The 23756-nt window shown below is 40.2% G+C and overlaps 3 protein-coding genes and 1 pseudogene across 7 annotated transcripts in view; all 4 read right to left on the bottom strand.

Moving 5' to 3' along the window:
- Window positions 1-586, bottom strand: part of LOC111657728 (cytochrome P450 2K1-like) — a 6043-nt pseudogene extending 5457 nt beyond the window's left edge. Inside the window, exon 1 of the transcript XR_015437490.1 lies at window positions 255-586. The product of XR_015437490.1 is annotated as a cytochrome P450 2K1-like (transcript). The remainder of the gene's footprint in view (window positions 1-254) is intronic.
- An 838-nt stretch (window positions 587-1424) lies between these two features.
- Window positions 1425-7291, bottom strand: LOC111657729 (cytochrome P450 2K1-like). Of its 3 annotated transcripts, XM_023410026.2 has the most exons (10): window positions 6930-7056; window positions 5617-5900; window positions 5297-5459; window positions 5071-5220; window positions 4023-4183; window positions 3556-3735; window positions 2950-3091; window positions 2654-2838; window positions 2407-2548; window positions 1425-2303 (listed from the first exon to the last, which is right to left on the bottom strand). In XM_023410026.2, the coding sequence occupies exons 2-10, from the start codon at window positions 5809-5811 to the stop codon at window positions 2116-2118; spliced, it is 1506 nt and encodes a 501-aa protein (XP_023265794.1). In that variant the 5' UTR covers window positions 5812-5900; window positions 6930-7056; the 3' UTR covers window positions 1425-2115. The 3 variants fall into 3 exon arrangements, with proteins under 3 accessions (XP_023265794.1, XP_087031182.1, XP_087031183.1); XM_087175056.1 differs by having other exon boundaries at window positions 2407-2838; window positions 6930-7290; XM_087175057.1 differs by having other exon boundaries at window positions 2407-2838; window positions 5617-7291.
- A 1222-nt stretch (window positions 7292-8513) lies between these two features.
- LOC111657789 (cytochrome P450 2K1-like) lies at window positions 8514-12688 on the bottom strand. The gene is made up of 9 exons (XM_023410102.2): window positions 12398-12688; window positions 12080-12242; window positions 11701-11850; window positions 11345-11505; window positions 10639-10818; window positions 10401-10542; window positions 9644-9828; window positions 9382-9523; window positions 8514-9236 (listed from the first exon to the last, which is right to left on the bottom strand). The coding sequence occupies exons 1-9, from the start codon at window positions 12605-12607 to the stop codon at window positions 9049-9051; spliced, it is 1521 nt and encodes a 506-aa protein (XP_023265870.1). The 5' UTR covers window positions 12608-12688; the 3' UTR covers window positions 8514-9048.
- A 1143-nt stretch (window positions 12689-13831) lies between these two features.
- The window catches only part of abca3b (ATP-binding cassette, sub-family A (ABC1), member 3b), a 29244-nt gene continuing 19319 nt past the window's right edge, over window positions 13832-23756 (bottom strand). For both annotated transcript variants that reach the window (XM_023410039.2, XM_023410038.2), the window contains 14 exons: window positions 23551-23749; window positions 23152-23458; window positions 22799-23066; window positions 21792-21996; window positions 21437-21656; window positions 20495-20653; window positions 19880-20052; window positions 18968-19102; window positions 18617-18811; window positions 18284-18471; window positions 18020-18190; window positions 17354-17550; window positions 16901-16974; window positions 13832-16320 (listed from right to left, as the gene is read on the bottom strand). In XM_023410039.2, coding sequence (XP_023265807.1) covers window positions 16189-16320; window positions 16901-16974; window positions 17354-17550; window positions 18020-18190; window positions 18284-18471; window positions 18617-18811; window positions 18968-19102; window positions 19880-20052; window positions 20495-20653; window positions 21437-21656; window positions 21792-21996; window positions 22799-23066; window positions 23152-23458; window positions 23551-23749 — 2623 coding nt within the window. In that variant the 3' untranslated portion in view covers window positions 13832-16188. The remainder of the gene's footprint in view (window positions 16321-16900; window positions 16975-17353; window positions 17551-18019; window positions 18191-18283; window positions 18472-18616; window positions 18812-18967; window positions 19103-19879; window positions 20053-20494; window positions 20654-21436; window positions 21657-21791; window positions 21997-22798; window positions 23067-23151; window positions 23459-23550; window positions 23750-23756) is intronic.

The raw sequence follows: 23756 nt of genomic DNA, 5'->3' as shown, positions 1-23756 counted from the left end.
ACACACACACACACACACACACACACACACACACACACACACACACACACACACACACGTATATATATATATAACACCTTCAAAATTATACAAACGTCAAAAGTTTGTCCATTTTACTGTAAATGTATTCTGCAGCTGTTGCTGGATTTTGTTTGTAAACTTTGCCAGAATATTCATATAATGTCCTTCCATCATAGGTCTTCATAGTTTCTTATTTTTCTTGGGCAACCACACTTTATATGCCTTTTACTTACCTCATACAGTGTGCTGTGAGGTGACTTAGGATCCAACTGTAGCAAATTACCCAGCAGAGGCAATGGCCAGGGTCCTGGAGGCTCCTTTCTCTGAGGGCCAAAGCTGGGGGCGAATAGATAGAGAATAAACAGGATCGCAAATGTGCCAAGTAGAATGGTTGTATTGGTGGACTGCAGCAAAATATCTTCCACAGCAGCCATTCTTTTACTTGTGATACACTAGTCTGGAACAAGTCTTGGTCTAGGTCTTACTCGTTTGTGCCTGTGCACCAAATTAATATTGTGGATGATGTACAACTAAGAGACTTCAGACCTTGGACTTTGAACTATTTTTTTGTTGTTGTTTAACTTCTACCTTTCTTCCTCCTCTTCATTTAATTGTAGAAATGCACAAACAGTTTTACTTGTTCATTTAACATTCATTTATATGTATATAGCCTATGTGTGTATGTATAGAAATATATATATATATATATAGACACACGCACACACACACACATATATATATATATATATAAAACATACATTTCAACTGATATTGACTTTTGTCTGTAGGCACTATACTATTATGATGGCTTGTGTTTGAGAGATGTGTACATTGCTAGAACAGCTCCTTTCTCCTAATGTTACGTTATATATGATGTGCATTCCGGATAGCATTAGTCTCAGGTCTGACAGATTGCCCTTTAGCACCATAGGCTGTATGTAAGGATAGACGTGGCCTCTATGATGTCACCCATAGGTTTCTGAAGAGTGGTTTCAAAGATCATAGACTGGTGTATGTTGGTTAATGGCTGTGGCAAGCATACATTTCTGTATGTCTGTGAACATCGTTGGCACAGCTCATGTGTCAACATGAGTGAAAGACAAATAAAAACGTGATGTGCAAGAACTGTTTTGTAATCATGTCAACTACTGCTCTCTGTGTTCCTATTTAGTCCGGGGCCCTCACTCACAGTCCAAGAAAAGCAGGTCACAAAGATCTCATATTGCTAGACAGTGGTTCACTATTTAACTTCTGTTATGACCAATTCTGTCCCCATTCCTATCCTCAGTAACTGTGACGACTTCATAGACAAGGATGCAGGGTAAATCACTAACTTACACAGGACTGCCAGATCCAGACAGTTCCAGTTCCAAATGCTGGTGATGTAATAATGATTATAATAATTATAATAATACATTTTATTTATAAGTGCCTTTCAAGACACACAAGGACATGCATTTACAAGCAAATAAAAACATTCAGACACACATTATTTGGGTATGGTACAAAATGTGATTTAACCTGGGTTACTTGTTGGAAAGGACATGACTTTGGTTCACTTGCTGACATTGTACTGCTCATCGTTTGGCCTGTCAAGCTTTCAATAAATATTTATGCCAACAATATCTGACATCTGAAATCTGGTGATCACCTTCCCTTAGCTCACAAGAATTTCCACCATGAATTGGCCTCATGAATAAGATCTTAACAAAAGAATATGGCAAGTGCAAATTTAAAGCTTTTCTTTGCTTTGGCCTTACCATGTCAGTGTTTAGCAAGATCACAAAGAAACGGTGTGAAAGTCCTGCAAATTGGCTGTGAACATCTAAGGATTAGAACTGAGGGATCAGTGACTGGGGAAAGTCAGCAGCGCTGTGAGTACGGCAGGTCAACCAAAATTGTTAAAAAATCTGAAGTGAACCAGGAAAAATTAACTATGGCATGCTTTGATCCAAAGTGGCTTTAGCTTATACAATTGAAATTCATTAAATATTGATGTCACTGGTTGGGTGATACATTCGGATGAAAAGATTGTGGTGTGTGTGTGTGTGTGTGTGTGTGTGTGTGTGTGTGTGTGTGTGTATGTATTTGTGTTCACTGGCGACTGACAGCGCACAGCTCATGAGGTGAAGGGGTCAGGGTGAAGCCCACAACTGGTGTAAGATCCAGTTCATCCTCTGTAACTCCGGGTGGAGGAGTGAAGCGAAAGTGCTGGAGGAGGGAGGTGAAGAAGAGGAAGAGCTCCATTCTGGCCAGACTCTCTCCGGGGCACGCCCTGCGACCTGCAAGAACAAAGAGTAGCAGCTGAGTTGAACGTGATCACATGTGTGCAACCATAAAATATCTGTAATCTCAGAGGAACAAAAGCCAACAAGGTTGTCATACCTGCAGAAAAGGGCATGAAGGCATCTCTCCTGATAAAGTTACCCTCCCCATCCAGGAAGTGGGAAGGGTTGAAAGTGTGTGGGCTCTCCCACTCGCTCTCATCATACAGGACAGAAGTAAGGAGAGGAAGCACAGTCGTTCCCTGGAGGCAAAAGAAAAAAGCACCATTTTCAGAGTTTTCACAGATGGAAGAAATTATCCAACAAATACAAATTAGTGTGGATTTGAACTGATGGGAGAAGGTGACCTCTTTGATGAAGTAGCCCTGGAAGGTGATGTCCTGGCTGGTTTTGTGAGGAATGGCCATGGGAACAATGTTAGCCATTCTCTGTGACTCATGGATGACAGCGTCTGTGTACGGCAAGTTCTTCCTGTCTTCTACTCGGACCTGACGGCTTCCCACCACCCTGCTCAGCTCCTCTTGGACCTGGTCTGGAAGGACATGAAACTGAGATGAAATCTGAGAAATATATAATGACACTTTAACCGTAATCTTATGTGAGCACTGTAAACTGAGAGAAGCCTGTGGATGTATTTTTGCACCTTGAATATGAGGGTACTTGGCCATGAAAAGTAGACACCACTGAAGAGAATTTCCTGTGGTATCAGTCCCAGCTGCAAACAAATTTGTCACACTGTATATCAGGTTGTCATCATGGTAGTGTGAATCCTTAATTCCAGACTCCTAGCATAAAAAATAATTGCACTAGAATTAGTTCCTCATGGTTGAATGCCTCTGCCAACCAGTCAAGTTGCAGGAAATATAGTCACAAACTCCCCTTTATGAGTTACAGCATTGAATAATGGCCAGAAATATTTTTGTAGAACATTATGATGTCACAGTGAAGTTAACATTTCACCATTTGGATATAAAATGTCATCACTTCATCCTCCACATTAGCACATGAATTCCTGGGTTTTTGCCAAAAACATGTTTTGTGATGTCACAGAGACCTTGAACTTTGACCTTTAACTACCAAATTCTTATCATTCATCCTTGAGCCCAAGTGAATGTCTGTGCCAGATGTAATGAAATTCCCTCTGGGCGTTCCTGATATATCGTGTTCACGAGAATGGGACGTACGGACAACCAGTATTTGATCAGTATTATCAGTCTAGGAGTGGATTCAGTGAAGTCGGACGCCTCACCTCCAGACTTTGCTTACGGGTCAGGAAAGCATCAACAAAGCATCTGCACGTCTCAGGGTTCAGAGTCTCCTTCAGATCTGCTATAATCCTTTTTGCGTCCACAATACCGTCTTCCACATTCTTCATCAAATACCTCCAGTTTTTAAGACAAGGGCCCAGCCAAGGGAATATGTTGTAGATCTGTAAAAGTGAACGATAAAAACAATCTAATTATTGTAAGATTAAACTCTTAAATTATCTTAAACCTCTACTGGTCTCATTTAATCAATGTCTTTGTTTGGTTTTTCATTTGGTTTTTACATTGATTTGGAAAAGACTTGGTGGTGTTTTACAGGTCACAAATTCCACTTCACTTTGTTTAAGAAGTCTATATGCAGTTTTATATACAGTATATAAATAAATAAATATATATATATATATATATATATATATAAAAAAGCAGTGATCATTAAGTCACTCTGCAGTACCAGGATGGAAACTGATCCCGTCAGATGGATGGTCTCATGATCTCTTTCCACCATAGTCTGGAGGTCAGGGTCTTTGTATTCAAACCTCTTCCCAAACATGAGAGATGATATAATATTTGAAGATGCATAATTAATTGCCCGGGTGTTGTTGAAGGCTTTACCTGAGAGAAAAAAGGTCACAGATGAGAGTCAGACAGAACATGTAAATTCAAGGGAAAATACATGACTGACACAATACAAGTCTATCTTTACCTAATACCATTGGTAAAACTATGATTATTTTTGACCCAGTGTTGGACTTAAAACTTTCACAAATGTATTGTTAGTTGTACAAAATGAAGTGCAGATGATATTCAAAACTAGAATGGCACAGTACAGCGCATACCTCTGCCAAGGCCAAACAATCCTACATGTCTGTCAGGTACAGCTTATCTGGATGAGCACCAAACTGTAAATGGTCATAGATCTTAACACCATAAATATGTCTGATTTTTTTTACATCAAGAGCCATTATTATACCTTACTTCCTGTGAGGAATTGATGAAACTGTCGCCATAATGCTCTACCTCACAATATTAAGGAAAGTGATTTAAAAAATTGCTGGATCCACCCCTTTAACCAGATCAGCACCAAAATTTAATGTGTTCTTCCCTGGCCCATGCCCCATCCCTCCACCAAGTTTGGTGCAAATCACTTTGGTAGTTTTTGCTGACCAACAGACAAACCAACCAACAAACAGACACGGGTGAAACATAATATCCTTGGTGGAGGTAATAATAAATGCTACGCATATTATCAACCATTAGTAATGAATAGTTGCTTATAAATTAAAAAGAGCTAGAATAGATTCTTTATCATTATTTTACCATATGCTGTTTAATTTGGGTAAAAAATAACCCAACAGAAATATAAAAAAAACCCAACATTAACACTGGGTTAAAACATTCCCTTCGTGACTGGTTTCTACCCAACAGGTACAGTGGGACCCAGGGATTTTTTTAGTGTGTTTATATAAACCCATGCAGTGCTTTAGAGGAGATACTGTTACCTTCATGTTGTTCAAATTCTTCAGTCAGGTAATTACATTCCTCAATGATTTTTCCTTCACTAATCCTCTTGCCCATCCCAAAATCTCTCAGTGTAGTCAGAGCAAAACGTCTCATTTCTTTCCACGAGTCGCCATTGGAAAATAGTATGCCTGAAAACAAGTGGTTGACTAGTTTTAACACCAGCACAAACAAGTAGTAAAAAAACCTCTCAAAACATTTTCTTACCATGTCCTTTGTTGAAATCGTAGAATATGGGAGTGACCTCTCTGTCTCCAAACTCCTCAGCATGGTTGACCAGAGCTTGTTTGACTGTCCTGTATCCTGCCAGGACCACCACCTTCTTAAGTCCAAAGTAGACTGTGAACACCGGTCCATATTTTTTGGACAGCTAAAAACATCAACACAAGTAAAAGTGAGACTCACAATAATAAGAAGAAATTGAATTTACTGACTTTTAAAGAAAACATATTTATGAATGCAAATCAGTCGTCTATCATAGCAATGGAGTAAATTACATTGTTTCAGATACACAAGACATTTCTCACATCAAAAAGAGTGCTGTCAAGTCTCTTCAGATCCACCTGAAGCAGGTTACCAAGCAGGGGAAGACGTTTAGGTCCTGGAGGCTCAGTCCGATTTTCCTGGGAGCTGAAGGTGGAGTAAAGAAGGAGGACCAGCAGGACCACAATGGCCCCCAGCAGGGAGACTGAAGTGGAGGACTGAAGAAGACCGTCCAACATGATCCTATAGTCACCTGGAAAATTCCCTGATTCCTCCAACACAGACCTTGTAATGTCCTCACAAAGAGTTCAAAGTGTTCCTCTGTGGACTGAAGGGATAGGGGACAAAAAAAAACTGGGTTGTCACTACTAGCTTCTTGTTGTGTTCTGTTTGAAATTGAATTCCGGCTCGGTCACATTACATCTCTGTTCAATGAAATTTACCTGTGACGCAGTAAATAAAAACTGGTCACTCAGAGAAATGGCAAACTATAAATTAAGCATGAGAGCTACAGTTTGATGTCGGGAAGTGTTTTAACCATCTGAGGCCCACCCATGATAAGATTTCTAATAAAGTTGTAATTTTTGAGAGTTTAACCAAGTGCTACACATGTTCAGAATCTGCGCAACGTCAGGGAATAATACACTTCACTCAAAAAGACTTTTTTACAGTATAACAAGGGTTAATAACCCATAAAACAAAACAAAAAAACTGACCTTGAATTTTCCATTATTTTATAGATAAAAACATTGTGAACCATAATAAAGAAAGAAAATTTCAATACAGAAAGTAGCACACATTAATTAGAGTTGTGCTAAAGGTGATTTGAAGTTTCAATTTTTATCTGTTCATGAGTTATGCTGATTCTTTGGAGCAGTATTTGTGGGCTCCAATAAAAAATCCGCTCCAAAGCTTCTGCTGTACTAAATATCTGACTGGTCAAATCCCTGTCTGTAGGCCAAGACTCTGAATCAGACACTATGATTGGCTGTGACAGCACTGGAGCCAATAATAATGTCCAATTGAGTGATGTTACTCTAGACGTCACTGGCAAGGAGAGAACCGGAGAAAGCAGCAGCGCGGCAGACAGAAGTCAAGACAACTCTTGATCTTTCCAAACTTTTCATGTTAGTGTATCGATCGAGGTCAGACGAACATGGGCTCGTTAGAAAGCGCAGATTCTTCAGAGATGTCTCTCGCTCAAACGCTCGCGGAGTAATGGCGCTCTAAACAATGTGAAATTTGGCATATGTGCTCCCGCAGGCCTAACCAGGTGGTGATGAAACAAAAAAAAAAAGAAAAAAAGCGCGGCAGTGTGTCTGTAGCTCAAAGAAGCACATCCAAGCTGAACTCTGACCTGTAAATATTCCGGAGCAGCAGTTAAAGGCTTCCACAGAAGTGAACAGGAGACGCATCGAGTATTGTTTTTATAAGAGAAACCTAATATGACCAAGCCCTTAGCCCCCACCTATCTGGGTGGAACTACAGACCAAGGGTTCCCTCCTCCTTTCCTAAAGGCCTCAACATGAACGCACCCTTAATCCAATACCACAATTGACACGTCCTCAGTGCGTGTGAAGGAGCAGATCAGCCAGTCAGTCAAACGTCTACTTAAACAGTCAATCAGGATTAAGCAGGTAAAACACAAAATCTGGAAAATTACAGGCATGAAGTTCCAAGGAGAGAGTGAGAATTAAACAGTGAACATGTAAATGTCTTTGAGAAGTGGGGGGATACAGTGCATTTTACATGAGCTCATGAGCGCACCTGTTTTACTGCTCTGTCCACAGGAGAAAGCAACACAGTAGCCTAATCAAACATGAGAACATAAGACAAAGATAAGCTCTGTTTAAAATAAACACATACTTAAAAAAAAATATCACATAAATATATATCACCAGTTGTTGTCACCACTATTATTATTATGTGGTCACAATAAGCAGAGTGATGCACCCATCATTCCTCAAATCATTCTAATGAAGGTTTGTGTGTTTTGTTTTTCAGTGACTAGCTTTATGCCACTCGAGACCTGGATCAGACAAACATCATAGTAGGTCTTTCAAATGTGTCTTGTCGTGTCACTAGTCCTCTCACACTGGAACATGCATCATGTGTCTTTAATTGTGGGAGAATAGAAAACCTTCACTGCTGTTTGAAGGTGTTGTTTCATTGTTTTCTTTTTGTATTGTTGCAAGTTGTAATGGTAGTTTCTTCTGAGAATCTTTCAAACTGAACCCACAGGGTTTTTATTTCCTAATCCACCTTTTAGGCAGAGAGCCACCTCCAGATTTTGGCCCTCAGAGCTTGAACGATTAGAGCTGAATCTGTGCTGAGGGCCTGTGTGGCAGTTAAAGACCTATAGTTCTCGATTAACAGCCACCCCCCTTGTCGCCGCCTTCTCAACAGCATAACAGCAGAAACTTTAAATCTGCCTTGCCTGCATTTAGGTGAAGAGATGTATCAAAGAAACTGGCCAAGCAGCTTTTCTATATCAGATTAAATTCCATACTTTACTCCCTCGCTCACTGACAACTACCAACACGTCTCTTGTTAATGCAAATAGAATGGTTGTTCCTTCATTTCTTGGCAAGAGCTGCAACCTGCAATGATTGAACACTAACCTGGAGGCTGTTGGTATTAAACTGCAGCTATGATTGTGGAAAGTTTCAGTTAGCCACTGCTAGTTTATCAGCTAAACGTCATCTCTTGAATCTACTCTTTTACAGCTCTGCTACATTAGGTTTTAAGCCAGACCAGGTCAGACGCAGGTTTAATGTGACTTATTCACTCCACTGTTATGCAGCTGAATACCATGAATAAAGGAGCATTCAGCTGATGAGAAAAAATGTAAAAACAGTTTAAATATACGTTCCCTTCATGAAATCCTTTGTATTACTTTAACTTTTTGTCAGTTTTCAACAGAAAAGGTTGAGAAAAAGAATGTATACAGTATTTTTTAATTAATTATCCTGAAGAAAAAACATACAGGGATCAAAATAAAAGATCATTTGTACTTTACAGTAAATAAATGTCATGATCTGCCATGATTTTAAATGTCATTTGCTGGCAAACTGTCTTTGACAAAACCAAAGCACATCAGTTTGTGAACAAAAAAAATCCACAGTGGCTGAGAAGCAGGAATTTACTACAGCATCTCTTACTATAAAAATGTACATACATCCAAATTGAATCAGTCTGAGTAAACTAATGTCTACAGATTTACAAACAGCGTGTAGTCTAGTGTTCCAACCATCATTTTCTTTTTTCCATTACCATCTCAGGCAAGGTGCTATCTTCAGACACTTGAACTGTCACATGGCCTTATTTTTCACCAATCATGGTCCTGAGGATGGGGACATCTGGTGGCCGCTCAGCACACAACGCAGTGGTGCATTGTAAAAGAGAGCGAGAGTGAGTACCGCAATATTCGTGCCATTGACACAGGCGGGTGTAATGCCATGCTCTGGCTGTCTTCCTCACTGGCGGCTCACAGCACACAGCTTATGAGGGGAAGGAGGGAGAGTGAAGCCCACAGCCGCTGTCAGATCCAGTTCATCCTCTGTAACTCCGGGTGGAGGAGTGAAGCGAAAGCGCTGGAGGAGGGAGGTGAAGAAGAGGAAGAGCTCCATCTTTGCCAAACCCTCTCCGAGACACACCCTGCGACCTGCAAGAACCAAGAGTAGCAAGTATGATGTCTGTTCAAGTGTAAATTAGCTCTAATCTGTGAAGTACAAAAACCTGACCAAGCTGTTAACCCTGCTGAACCATAAAATATCTGTACAGAACAAAAGCCAACAAGGTGGTTATACCTGCAGAAAAGGGCATGAAGGCATCTCTCCTGATAAAGTTACCCTCCCCATCCAGGAAGTGGGAAGGGTTGAAAGTGTGTGGGCTCTCCCACTCGCTCTCATCATACAGGACAGAAGTAAGGAGAGGAAGCACAGTAGTTCCCTGGAGGCAAAAGAGAAGAGTATCAAGTCTCAGAATAAGAGCACTGTCACATTTTCAGAGGTGGTAGAACCAACAAAAACAAATATGTGATAAGCATTGACACAGATGTGAAGAACTGACCTCTTTGATGAAGTAGCCCTGGAAGGTGACGTCTCGGCTGGTTTTGTGAGGAATAGACATGGGGACAATGTTGGCCAGTCTCTGTGTCTCATGGATGACAGCATCAGTGTAGGGCATGTTTTTCCGGTCTTCTGCCCGGACCTGACGGCTTCCTATCACCCTGCTCAGCTCCTCCTGGACCTGGTCTAGGGCCACAAAATAAGAAATTCATATTTTTTGTCTGCAGTTATGAAATGTTATCAACCAGCTGTATGTAACGTAAGTATGAATAAATGAATACATAGATAAATGAATACATAAATAAATGCTATTTCTGTATTTTTACATGTATTTATTTATGCTTTTCTATGTGTATTTATATTCATTCATTCAATTATTTATTTATCCATTTATTCATTTATGCATTCCAAGATTTATTCCTGTATGTCTACATTTATTTATTTGTTTCTACATTTATTTTTGTATTTCTACATTTGTACATGTAGAAATGATTTAATTATTATTTCAGCATTTATTTATTTATACTGTGTCATGTGATTTTTTCCCCTTACTATCCGCCCTTAACACATAATCAAAAACTTCTAATTAGAACAAGATTACAAGGACAGATCTGAAAACCTTGAATTCTTATGTTTACTTTACAAATGGAAAGCTGCACCAAAAGTTTCTTTTATCCTTTTTCTTTGTCAAGTGTTAAAAGGCACCCAGGGGTGAAAACCTACGAGGAAAGACTCACAAGCCTCATCTCTGACCTTACCTTGTATATGTGGATATTTGGCCATAAGCAGCAAACCCCATCTCAGTGTAGTGGCTGTGGTGTCAGTACCAGCAGCAAACAAGTTTGTGACTGTGAATATTAAGTTTTTCTCATTGTAATGCGTGTCCATAACACAGGAGTCCTAAGAGAAAGAACCCACATATCATTACAAAATAGCCGTGTGCAACATTACTATTCTTTGTGTCAGATGAAAAACGTGACTTTGATTTTGTCTCACCTCTTCTTTCTGCTTCCGAATGAGAAAACAGTCCACGAGCCCCCTGCATGTGTCAGGGTTCAGTGTCTCTTTCAGTTGCTTGATCAAATCTTTGACGTCTCTGACACTCATTTCCAAATTTTTTAATATCAGCTGCCGGTTTTTTATCCAACTGACCAGCCTGGGAAACATGTTGTAAAGCTGTGACACAACAATGGAAAGAGCAGATATTATTTACGGTGTGCACCAAACAACAACCCACGTAGATAGATTTCCAAGGATTATAGGAAAAAAAGTGTGTTTGTTTTTTGTTTGTCTTTTTTAGCTAATTAAACAGTGAGACTTCTTCTATGTGCCATGGGAGTGTAAAAGCTCATATTACATGAAGGATAAAATAGAGAGAGCTCATTCCATGCAGTATATGTGCTCACATATATCCAGCACTTTCCATCAGTTATTTTCCACAGTTAAATAATATTTTCCATCACCAAATCTATACAGTTTCCATCCATTTTTATTATGACATATATATTTTTTGATTATATCCTGTAGTTTTGTCATTTGAAATTTGCCCCAAAGACAAAATATGTAATTATGTCCTAGTTTACCTTATTATAAATATTTCTGTATTTGAGTCTCCACGAAGTAGATCAAATTTGCCAGTTATCATTGCTTAGTTAGGTCAGTTTTCATGCCACCCCCTTGAAACAGCAAACACAAGGCTTACCTGGATTGATGCAGAACCTACAATGCGTATTGTCTCGTTTGCTCTTCTCACCAAGTTTTGGAATCGAGGGTCATCGTATTCAAATCTGCTTCCGTACACGATAGAGGAGATGATATTGGATGTTGCGTAATTCACCGGACAAGTTGTGTCAAATGGTTTCCCTTTAAAAGACACAAGAAACAATTAAATTGATCAAGCTGAAGTACCACAGGAAAAATGTTGAGAGTTATATCAAAGGGATACATGGCTGCTCTTGACAGCTCAGTTATGGTCAACACTTCCTGGTCACTGATTACAAGTTCCTTACACCCACCTGATTTGTTATTTTTGTGTATCAGAACGCATTAAACCCATACCTTTGTGCTCCTCAAACATTTGGATCAGATACCGACATTCCTCCAGGATCTTCTCCTCAGCCACTCTTTTACCCATCCCAAAATCTCTGAGGGTGGTGAGGGCGAAACGTCTCAGCTCTTTCCACGATTCTCCATTTGCAAACAGAATTCCTATTAAACATGCAAGTGAAAAGAAATCTGTACTATATCATGTATATATTATGACATGCACTGCTCATCAGTGACTCTCCTATACTAAACAAACCATAAATTAATAGACTGAACTCTGAGACAACACAGTGTGTTAATATCAATTGATTACAAATACAGTGACCTAAGTGATTTTGCTTTTGTATATATAAAAATAAAAATATAAAGGTAAAGTAAAGGAAAGTCATACCATGACCCTGATTGGTTTCATAAAATATAGGGGAAATGTTTCGGTCTCCAAACTCTTCTGCATAGCTGACCAGAGCCTCTTTGACCGCCTTGTATCCAGCCAGGACCACCACTTTATTGGTTCCAAAGTAAACCGTAAATACAGACCCATATTTCTTTGAAAGCTGCAAAAAAACGGAAAATGCAGTCACATAAGTCAGAAATCTTTTAAAAACATTTACTATTGTAAAAATGTGTTAAACGTGTTAAAGGAGATTTAAATAAGTTGTGACGTGTTACACAAAATGGCTTTGTTTTGGATTAGGAGTGCTCAACTTACTTCACAGAGGGTTTTGTACGGTCTCTTGAGATCAAGCTGTAACAGGTTACCAAGCAGAGGCAGAGGCGGCGGCCCTGGAGGCTCTTTTCCCATTTTCTCCGCGGTGAAGCTACATGACACAAGGTAAAGGACAAGCAGGACAGCAACGGCCCCCAACAGGGTGGTGGGACTGGAGAAGAGGAAGAAAACTGAATCATCCAAAAGAGCCATTTCCTGTGCTGCTGTTGATCTTCTCCTCTGACTGACCTACATTTAACACACTGTTGTTTAAGCTCACTCAAACAGCTGGAACGTCTGGTCAGGTGTAGTGTTACTCCCCGCCCCCTCTGGGCTCTGTTTACACACGACTGAGACACACATCTCAAAAGAGCGGCGAATATGACAGCTAAAACACAAGGACGGGTTGGCCAGGGTTTTAATGCGACATTTTGGCAGGTAGGCAGGTTCATAGAGAAGCAGGGTAATTACATCATGGCATCTCTGATTCCAGGTACATCTAATCACAGATTAAAATGTGGGTGAACTGTATCGTAGGTTACAGATTTTGTGACAGTTCTGCTGCGGACTGGTACACAGTGTTTTAGGTATCTTCAAGGCTGCACATATGTAGACCTGACGGTGTCTAACCTTTTTGGCTTGGTAATACAATGAATATCTGCTTGCAACCTTTGTGTTTGTGAGCCGTGAGAAATTCAACTAAAACAAATAAGTCTGATTTTGTGTGGAAGAATTTAGTTTTTGCTTTTTTCTTACACCTAGTATTAATCTTGTGACCTCCCTGAGGGAGTTTCGACATTCAGGTTGATAGCTATTGGTCTAGACAACTCAGTAATGTATACTGCGAATACCATCAATACACTGCATTGCGGCTGCACCAGGGCAAACACTCCACGACCAGACTGGCTTTTTTAAAACATGGAGTGAAAAGATTTTTCAAAAATGCTTAATTTCATCATTTAGTTTGACACACAAGTCGGTTATGCAAGTTGCAGAATATATTTGTTGTAGATCCTGTAGTGTCCAGTTTTTAATTATTTTTATTTTATTTTGTTCCCAGGGATAGTTGGCTCCACGGTGCAACAGTCTACAGGTTTAAATTACAGCAAACATGGCATTGTAGTTGAACCAGGCATCAAGTTTAGAGAAAAAAAAGCATTTCTCAATGTTTGAGCCAGTGCTGTAGAAATAGCTCAGTGCGGCGCATTTGTGGCTGCAAAATGTTTTGATAGCTATGTTTTGATAGCTAAGACTATCAAAACATATGCTTAACATAAGCTGTTGTTATTCATAGTGTAGGTAAAATGGTGGGCTGACCAAATAAACAAACAAACAAACAAGTTTTTCCACTTACCCCTGGTGGCATCTCTGCATGGAAACATGGGCAGAAAAAGTGTGAAGTCTTTGTTGCTGGAAAAATGAGACCTGAAGCTGGTGTTTGCTTCCATTTGCATAGAGCATTATTTAATTTAAAAAGAATAGCGATACATATACAGTTGACAAGTTCATTTCCATGGTACAGTACAGTACACAGTTACAATGATGTAAATTCCCTTTTTAAATATGATACACTGTATTTCAGCATAACTCAATCCTTCAATATCAGCAGTGCAAACCTTTACATTTTTCTCTAACTACATATCCAACATTGCATTTGATTCAAGTCATAACATGTAATGAGACATTAATTGTGCAACTACACAAACAAACGTAACAAAAGTCAAAATTAAGAGGTTAAATCCCCTAAAGACCAATAGGCCACATATCAGTGTCTTCATGGAATGTCAGTCTCTACATTATTTTTTTTTTTTTTCCACAAGCATCAGGTGACATGAAGAAAACGCTGTAAATCATATCAAGCTGTTAACAAAGTTGATTAAAGTGAGTGCTTTTTGCTTTTGTGTAAGACATTAAATACATTCATCTCACTTCTGTGAAGCCAGAGTGATTTCTCGAGAGTAGGAGTCTGATCACAAGAGTTAAGTCTGATTGCTTATTCATCCCAGGTTATAACATTGATCTTTAACACAGACAACAGGCAGGAAATGAGAATTTATTTCTCATCAATATGTGTAGGATATTTTTGGAGGGGAAACTTCATGTCATTCATAATATTCCTACAGAATACACACATCTTTTTACATGTTATTTAAAGTAAAAAAAAAAAAAAAGGCTTTGGGAATGTGATAAATGGGCACGTTCTGAGTTTAATGAAAGAGGAACAAACACTGCGCTGATCATTCTTCCTCAAAACAAGGCATCTATTTGTGTGCAGAGGACTGTGTTTAGTTTTACCATCTGTACCACTGCTGGGCCTTTTTATTGCACTTCCTGACGTTCCCTAAAGCAGGAGCAGCTCTACGTTAAAGATGTTAATGTTTGCCCATTACAAAATGACAATCTATTGGTTTTCATTTGTTCAAGAACTATCATAGCACTGTTTTTGTATAGTCTGGCTGGATTCAGGAATAATGTGTTGTCATCCTCTCACACACACACACACACACACACACACACACACACACACACACACACACACACACACACACACACACGTGTACCATATGAGGTGCATAGCTGCAGGAAAAAAAGAAAAAAATTGTTCAAAAACACCTCAAAGGTCTTTGTAGTCTTGCTCTTCTAGGTCTAAATCAATCACATGCAGTCTGATACTATTTGAAGTCAAGACCTCCTGTTTTTACTGCAACAGCACCATTTGAAAATAATCTTCTGTATCACACAATGACTCTTTCTAAATAGCTTCCACGTAAACTGTAATGATCGGATTATGATCTGTTGCCGTAACTTGTTTGGCAGCAAAAAAAAAAGAAAAAAGAATCATTGGTTCATAAGAGCTGAACAATGGAGGTATATTAAATTTACTCAGACTGGACTAAATGTACTCTGAGGGTTAATCCTCAGCAGAAAGGACGGTCTTCCAGCGTTCCCAGAATCATGCGCTTAATTGGTAAGTCGTATTTTCTGCATGCATCGATTAATGAGCCGAATACAGCCTTTAAAAAGAGTAAAAGCTCTGCTCTGGTCTGAATGAGTGAGTGGTTTTAGCGCCATGAACACGCCATATTATTTACATCTGGCAACAACATTTTGTATAGGGTAATATAAGGAAAAAAATAACCCTCATTGGTTAGATAAGGCGCAAAGGTGTGCAACAATTTCATAATGTATCAAACAGAGTGGTTCATTCTCTTGTGATGATTGATGATCACCAAAACAAAGTTCAAATTCCTGGAACCAAAATCAAGTCATAAAATAAAATCATAAATAACAAAAAGACAAACTGTACACAGCTAAGTGCACACACACAAATTACCTTGTCACATACAATTCAGAGTAGTGGTAGTATCTAATGATTGGTGTCATTGTCTTTGACCTCACTAAAAAGGTGCAGAGTTCATTACTTGGTATAAATGACATACCCTCATGTCATTATCCCAATTTTCCTACTTTCTCATTACACAACAACAATAATGACGGCATGAATGACCCGACAAAGACACATCAACAGGATACAGTAGTAGAAATGCTGAAGTTGATGTTTGGGGACTGGCCCAATGTGTGTGTTTCTGTGTGTGCGTGCGTGTGTGTGTGTGTGTGTGTGAGTGTGTGTTGTTGGTCACGGTAAAAATGGAGCTGGAGATAAACGGCGCTCTGCTCCAGCCTGTGTACGCAACTGCTGTGTAACCGAGACAGGTCCATGTACACAGGTCCTATACACAAACACACACGCACTGTAGTTAATGGACGATGGATGGACGGACTTGTCACGCCACCTATTTCCTACCGCTCTCTGTGCAGTGCTGGAACTGGGCAAAGCTGAGGAACACCTGCTCCAGTGATATCTGGCTCACACAGTAGTCTTCAATGCGGTATTTCTCTTTGGCTGCCTCCAAAGTACCAAACACCTGGGTGGGAGTGGAGAACAGGGAGTGAGAATGCATGTTACCCATGGCTTTCTGCCAAGATCACAATTTCAAGCTACAATAAGCATCTTCTGAACAATGAAAATACAAATACTTACACCTGCCCCTGTGTGCAAGTAACAACTGTATATCTTTTATTCCATGCACATTTCTATCTATTCGGTGTTGTTTGGGGCATTTTGGAGTACATGACATGATTATACTACCATACCAGTACTGTCACAGCATGTCAAATGAACAACACTGATTAACAACATTTCGAGATTTGCCATTCATGTTAAACGTCTGTAGTAGTTTTACAAATCCTCACTCTAAGCTCATCAAGATAAAAAAAACATGCTGAGGTGGAAACATGACTAAATAAGCAGGAGAAAGAGACTAAAGAGCACTTCCTGGCTAAGTAACTTTTTGTTGAAGCTTTAAAAATAATAACTCAGGCACTTGAAAGTTGCTGCGTATTATTTTATCCACTAGAGGGAGCTTGAACACAGCAGTGTGCAGGGATGGATTTATCTGATTCTAATCTTCTAAGCGTTTTAAATGTGCAAATCTTTTACAGTACCTGAGCCCAGGTCAGTGTTTTGTCAGTCAAATGATAGTGCACCATTCCTTGGTGTTCATCCTTTAGCTGACTTCCTGTGGAGGGAGGAATTTCACATGGTTAGATCCACTTTGCTATTCTTTCACAGTGACAGATCAATACAGCAGCAGAAGACCTTCAATTGGTTAATGTAGTGCAAGAAAAATCCCAAATCCCACTAAGAAATACAAGCATTTTGACATGGTTATTTGACATTTTAAGTACAGAATGATGACTGGAAATTTTGGTGCCATTACATTTTATTCTATTGTTTGCCATAATGCAGCACTCTGACACCTAAAACATAAGTTATAAAAGTAATTTTTAATAGTTATTGTGGTAATAAACACACACTTTTCAATTTACTCTGACTGAATTAGTTATCTTTATCATATATGTAAATATTAAAATGAACAGTAACTCTGTGCCTCTGACCTGGAAAAGTGCTTTCAATAAAGTCTTTAAATAGCTGCAGGTCACTGTCCTCCAACTCAGTCTCTATGTGTACTTTAGCCAGCAGGGTGTAGCCGCTGCCAAACTTGCTCTTCAGGTGTTGGGGACTCCCGAGGCATTTGAACTGACCGTTGACCATCACTGCCAGCCTGGTGCAAAGGGCCTCACACTCCTCCATACTGGTGAGGGAACAGATCAAGGGCACAGGTACAGGTGTAATCTTCACTTCTTTTAGTTTTCATATATCAAGATGTAGCAAACATGACAACATGATGATGTTCTTTTAACTTATATCCAGAGGTGGATAAGAAATTCTAATGTCATATTATATTACTGGATTATTAATAACGGTGCATTCTTTTGCAAATAGCATTTTACTTTATACTGTTGGGTAGTTCCATCTATAATAATGCATCATATTTTGTAAGCTCATCATATTTTCTGTATGTAAAATATTAATTCATACAGTAAATAGTAACTAGCTAAATGGAATGGGGTTAGAAAAACAATATTATAGGAAGTGGAGTAAAAAAATGAAGAAAATCAACATACAAGTACATAAAATTTGTACTTAAACGCAGTACTTGACTACATGTATTTAGTTACATTCTACCACTGCTGATACCCAATACACACTACAAGTCTCACCTATGAGAAGTGATGATTATGGCCTTGCCAGACTCCCGTGTGCGTGTAACAGCATCCCACAGCAGCCTCCTGGCCACAGGGTCCATCCCAGTGGAAGGTTCATCCAGGAAGATAACCGGAGGCCCACCAATCAGAGCCATGCCTGCACTCAGCTTCCGCTTGTTACCACCGCTGTATATGTTGACGGTGACATATTATTTGCACTCACTTGCTTTATCCAGGCTAATATATGTACCTGCCACTTCTTTCTCTCTGTCTACTTACCTGTAGCTGCGGACCAGTTTGTCGGCATGAGGCTCGAGCAGCAGTGACCTCAGGACATTCTCCACGCAGCCGGACACATATTTCTCTGGTATTCCTCTGAGCCTGGCATACATACTCAGAGTTTCTCTTCCTGTCATGTGATCCAATACAGCGTCAAACTGAGGACAGTAACCAATGCGCTGCTGTACCTGCAATGCAGAGATACAAGTTCCCTCTCAAATTTCTGTGTTTTGAAAGCAGTGTGATGCTAAACTGAAGATTTAGTTCATTTAAATCAAAACGCTGTATTACTGAAGACAATTTTTCTTTAAATTTCTGACCCTCTCCTCGTACCTTCTTAATGTCCCTCAAGATGCTGTATCCATCAATGTAAGCATCCCCGGAGGTCACACTCTCATCACCTGTCAGCATCTTAAAGGTGGTGGTCTTCCCTGCTCCATTGAAGCCCAGGAGGCCAAAACACTCGCCTTTTCCAACAGCTAGAGACAGCCTGTCCACAGCTAGAAGATTTGCTCCACTGCTGTACACCTGAGAAGGAGAGATATCAGCGAGTCTGTATCACCTTGTAATATCTCACCGAGACACACACCTCTAGAAACACCCTTATTTCAACACTGAGGCATCCTGTCAAAAAACATTTAGACCTGTGCATACAATAAATATACAATCTCCCATGCTACATACCTTGCTGATCTCCTGCAGTATGAGGGGGCTACCAATCATAGACTCTACTATCGGCTGGCACTCCAGGACCCTCTTCCTCTCTTCAGCCACGTCTCTGTCCTCTGGAAGGAGTGCTGCATCCTCTATTAGAGGTAACTGACACACACACACACACACAAACACACCAGTGAAAATGTACATTAAAAAACACAAAAAAATAAGACAATGCCCCCACCTAACGGTAAAAAGGGCTTTCAGATGATGTCACATCTCATAGCAGCAATAACATACCACAAGTAACCTACCCCATAACCACAGGTGTCCTAATATTTAACACAGGACTATAGTGCATATAAATGATGATATATGAAATGCTGTATCCATCTTGGAAAAACAGATGAACATATTTACCAATATTCAATTGACATAATAAACCAGTTTGCAGGTTTATTGACAAATGCACTTGCACTGAAGGGGCAGATAATTAGGCTTCTTTTCAGTTTTGGTATTAGTCTCATGCTGATTTGAAAACTCAAACTTTTAATTGCCAGACCTCTTTCATGACTGACAAATGTTGCCAACTGGCAATCAACCTAATATGAACCACCCTAGTAACAGTGTTTCTAACTGTGGCCAAATTACTTAAGAGTGGAAGTTTCCTTTTCGTGAAGTGTTTTGTCTATTCCCAGCACATTTAAACAAATCTACATAATCAGACCAGACCATTATCTTTGTGCTTCTACAACCACTACTCAAGTTGTCTTCAGGGTTATTGCTTTGCTCAGTTTGAATATATTTAAGCATGCTTTGAAGAGTTTCCTCGAGAGACCTCCTAAGCAGTACGAGCTGTGGTTGCTAGGAAATTAGAAAAGAGAAACAAAAAACCCACAGAAAAAGACAAAAACTTGTTTACTGCTCCCATAATGCATCTACCTGTTTACGTCTTCTGCCCAGGGAGGAGAGGAGTCGCCAGAGAGTGCGGACGCACTGCAACTCGATGACAAACAGCAGAATAATGAAGACCACTCCCTGAACTGAAAAGGCCACAAGGAAGCGCCCAACACCAGGCTCCGACATTGAGAAGTAGTTTGACTGGTATGTGATGTCTGAAACCAGAGAAATGTTTTGGTTTTTTTTTGTAGTCAGGGTCAAAACACAACATTGTTTACTATAAAGGACAGAGAACCTGCAGCGGACCACACAGTATATTTTGAGTGGTGAAATAAAATCCAAGTGAAAAATGTGTTACTTTGCTGAAAACCGGTAAAAAGCAAAAGCAATATTCCTTATTTAAAGGGTATATCATTATTCATATAATCACTGCCACTATAAAAATGAACCAACATCGCCATTTTAATACATGTGTAATACTGCCACCCACATTATGACTCATCATTATAATTATGTCTTCTATATCGCATACTGTATATCACACTGCTAGTACATCACATCTTCATTGTATTGTAACTAAACGCATACACTGTATCACCTCTATGGCAAAAGCAATGACTTAATTATTCTCTGAGGCTACATTTTGGCAGTACTTACTTAGGATTTTGCAGACTGTCTCGCTGATAGGAGTGGAGGTACAAAACGAGATTAATTCATAGTTCTGGTAGAACTGGCTGAAGGACATGCCAAGGCAGTAGTTTGGGAAGATCAGGAACACCTTATCGAGTAAATGCGACAGGTCCTGCAGGTTCAACTCTGGAGAAAGGAAGCAGTCAAAAGGAATGATAAGGAAACATTTTTTTTCTTTTCATTTTATGCATTTCACCCATATTTTGTTATTGGTTCTCTATAGTTGCTAGGCTAGCTTGTTAGTCCAAGTCTGTTTAAAGTGTGTCTTCTAGAGTGAGTGTCTTTTGACTTTTTGAGCTAGTCAGCTATTCAGTCCAAAAGTGCTTAGTTAACCTGGTTTAACTAAAGTTTCTGATGATCCATGTAACATAATAATAATAATAATAATACATTTTATTTGGCAATACCTTTCACAACACTCAAGGACACTTTACAGAAGATTAGATTAGAACATGTTTTGCGGCCACAAAGGAAATAAATTCCTGATGACTAAAAATAACTTGAAAGCATCTCCCAATGTCTTCACTGCAGAAAAGGACTAGGGGCAAAATAATCTTTCAAACAGCCAGGGATTACCGGTATCACAGAATCTCATAATGAAGCACTCAAATAGGAAGTCTAGAAAATGGTACCAGCCAAAGAAATTCATTCAGACTACTTCAAGTGTTTGCTGGTTCAGCTAGTTCTTCTGTTCTTCTATCTGTCAGTCCCATACTCACTCAGTCAAAGATATTTGGACAAGCTACATGATGATCAGTATCTCAGGGAAACATGCTCAACAGGATTAGTCGGCTGTGTGAAAAGGTAGGGTTGTCTTATAATCAGCAACACCTTATATTCTGCACAGCATGGTAATTTGAGACACTTTACCGATGTTTACCAGTGCTGGAAGCCAGTGTCTCCTCTCACCTGGGATGGTCATGATGGTGACAGCCAGAAAGGTGGCCGTGCCAGAGATCATGTTGAAGATGGTGAGACGAGTGTAGGCGGTAGCAGCAGTGGAGAAGAAAAAGCTGAGTAGGTACATAAGAGGAACAACAGCCCAGCCATAGAGCAGCAGTAAGAGCAACACATCTACCAGGTGGTTATCCTCTACGAAAGCCTTGACTCCAAACGCCTGGAACACCACCTGAGACCAAAACACACATTAAGACATGAGAGTGTACCATTTACATCACTTCCATGCATACTATATTTTTAGCCTGACCACTCTTGTCATGTCAGTATCCTAATCCCCACAAGTAATATCAGATGTCATACTCACCAACATGAGGAGACAGGGCAGCAGGAAGTTGACCAGGTCCCACAGCAGGGCTGAGAACCAGAAGTTTGAAAGGTAGACGCCGCTGACCTGCTGCACATGCTTGGACTTAATGGACGACTCTGTAACGAGCAGCAGGGCAAAGGTGCTGGACAGGGAGGCCATACCATACATCAGGTTGATGGCGATGGCAAAACCCATCTTACCCCTAGGAAAGAATGACTGAGTTCATTTGGGGTTGTGTGTCTGGCAACATAGTCCAACATTCACAGTTATTTTTGCTCCGTTTTTGGTCTCTACCACCTGTTGGAGGGAATCTCTCACTCTTTTGCTGCTAAATGTTCTTCTATATTCACCAGCTAGTCACTAACTGTGTCTGGTAGAATTGTTCTTTGGTACTGAGGAGAAAGTGTAAGGTCAATTCTTAGAGTTTTTTTGATGAAAGCGGACTAGCAATGGGAGCAGTGAGAGTGAACAGTGAGCTGAAATTATAAAGCTCCATCAAGCTGAGGGGAGCTGCAGATTCAGGTGATATCTCTCTGTAGGTTCATCAGTACCAGTGACCCCTTTCACATTAGACATCGTCATCTTTTATTTCGAAAAATTTTGATTGTAACCACTTTAATAAATCAGTTGGACTTGTTCTTGTCAGTATGATGGCTACACAAAATTACTTGGAGATTAAATCTATCAAAGTCCTTTTGGAAGTTTCTTTTAATGGATGAATTTCAAATTCATGCTTAAACCAGTGCATCAGAATGACTCATATTCATAAAGTGGATCTATCCTTTCTTGTCATATCACATGGACAGTCATCCCTTGGAAATCTACATTATTTTTACATGATGGAAGTGAGTTTGTTTGTAAATCATGTTAGAACTCATCTCTCTTCACATATTTCTCCCTGCTCTTTTCAAATCACTCAGTATCATAGAATCATGGTATCATATCAAGAACTCAGTTTTAAGTTCTTGATATGAAACAAATAGCTCTTCACCCCCTTTACTCACTCTGTGAGCTGGCTCTGGGCGACCTCAGACAGGTTGCGTGGCATTGGGTAATTGCCCGTCTGGATGGAAGCATTCGGCCCCGCTAGAAGTTTGAACAGAGCATTGTCCACCATCATGAGAGCTGTAGCAGGTGTATGGTAGCCCTCATTGTTGAAGTAGGCTGTTGCTTCAGCATACTGGCTGCCACGGAAAGCAGCACCCACGACACAGCGCTCATTAAAGCTGCCGCCCTCTTCCTCTGCCTGAGTCAGGATGTAATCAGTAAAGTCTGAGGGGAGCAAGAGATAGAGGACCTATGGTCAGTAAATACTCAGCTAAGCAGTCAAACCAAGTCCCTGTCTCACTGTGCTTACCAGTGATGTTGATGAGTTGGCCTAGCTGGGCAGAGAGCTGTGAACTGTATGCATTTGCCAGGGCAGAGGCCAAGGGACCTGCCCCAGGCTGCAGAGCCAAAGGGACCCTGGTGGGGCCATAGTGACTGAGTGCCAGCCTCAGCTGAGGAGCATCCTGGTGATTGGGAAAGGTGCGTGCCACAACTAAGGCCACGACAGTGAAGACCAGAGGAACCAGGAACTGCGCCACCATTACCTTCCAGTTTCTCCAGCTGTACAACGCCCTCTTCAGGAACATGGCATAGAATTGTTGCAGGTGCAGTCTGACCTGTAGGAGGAAGAAAGGGGAACTGAAATGTGAGCAGTATGAATGATATGCAAAATACATGAGCAGCATCAGTTTCCTTCCTCTTATCTCACCCCCGTGTTCAGTTTGATGTTGGAGCAGTCCTCAGAGATGAGTGTGCCACTATCTGTGAAGTCAGTGATATCAGTCATGCCGCTGATGCTGCTGGCATCATCTGTGGTCCAGTCATGGGACCGTCTCTCATGTTGGTACTGCAGGGCGGGTAGCTGGATAGCCTGGATGTCCAAACTAGAATCTACCAACTTTCCCACCCTGAAAA

This window comes from Seriola lalandi, unplaced genomic scaffold, assembly GCF_002814215.2.
Source record: "Seriola lalandi dorsalis isolate HSWRI2012SDOR001 ecotype SW California unplaced genomic scaffold, Sedor1 jcf7180002054412, whole genome shotgun sequence".
NCBI lineage: Eukaryota > Metazoa > Chordata > Actinopteri > Carangiformes > Carangidae > Seriola > Seriola lalandi.
The sequence above is the reverse complement of the archived record's forward strand: the minus strand, read 5'-3'. Positions and strand labels throughout refer to the sequence as shown.

Coding starts and splice junctions, on each gene's coding strand:
- LOC111657789 (XM_023410102.2), bottom strand. CDS start 12,607: ATGGCTCTTTTGGATGATTCAGTTTTCTTCCTCTTCTCCAGTCCCACC. Junction 11,851..12,079: donor TGAAACCAATCAGGGTCATG/GTATGACTTTCC, acceptor CATGTTTAATAG/GAATTCTGTTTGCAAATGGA. Junction 10,543..10,638: donor TTCGGAAGCAGAAAGAAGAG/GTGAGACAAAAT, acceptor TCTTTCTCTTAG/GACTCCTGTGTTATGGACAC.
- LOC111657729 (XM_087175057.1), bottom strand. CDS start 5,811: ATGTTGGACGGTCTTCTTCAGTCCTCCACTTCAGTCTCCCTGCTGGGG. Junction 3,092..3,555: donor CCCGTAAGCAAAGTCTGGAG/GTGAGGCGTCCG, acceptor TTTTTATGCTAG/GAGTCTGGAATTAAGGATTC. Junction 2,839..2,949: donor CAAGTACCCTCATATTCAAG/GTGCAAAAATAC, acceptor ATGTCCTTCCAG/ACCAGGTCCAAGAGGAGCTG.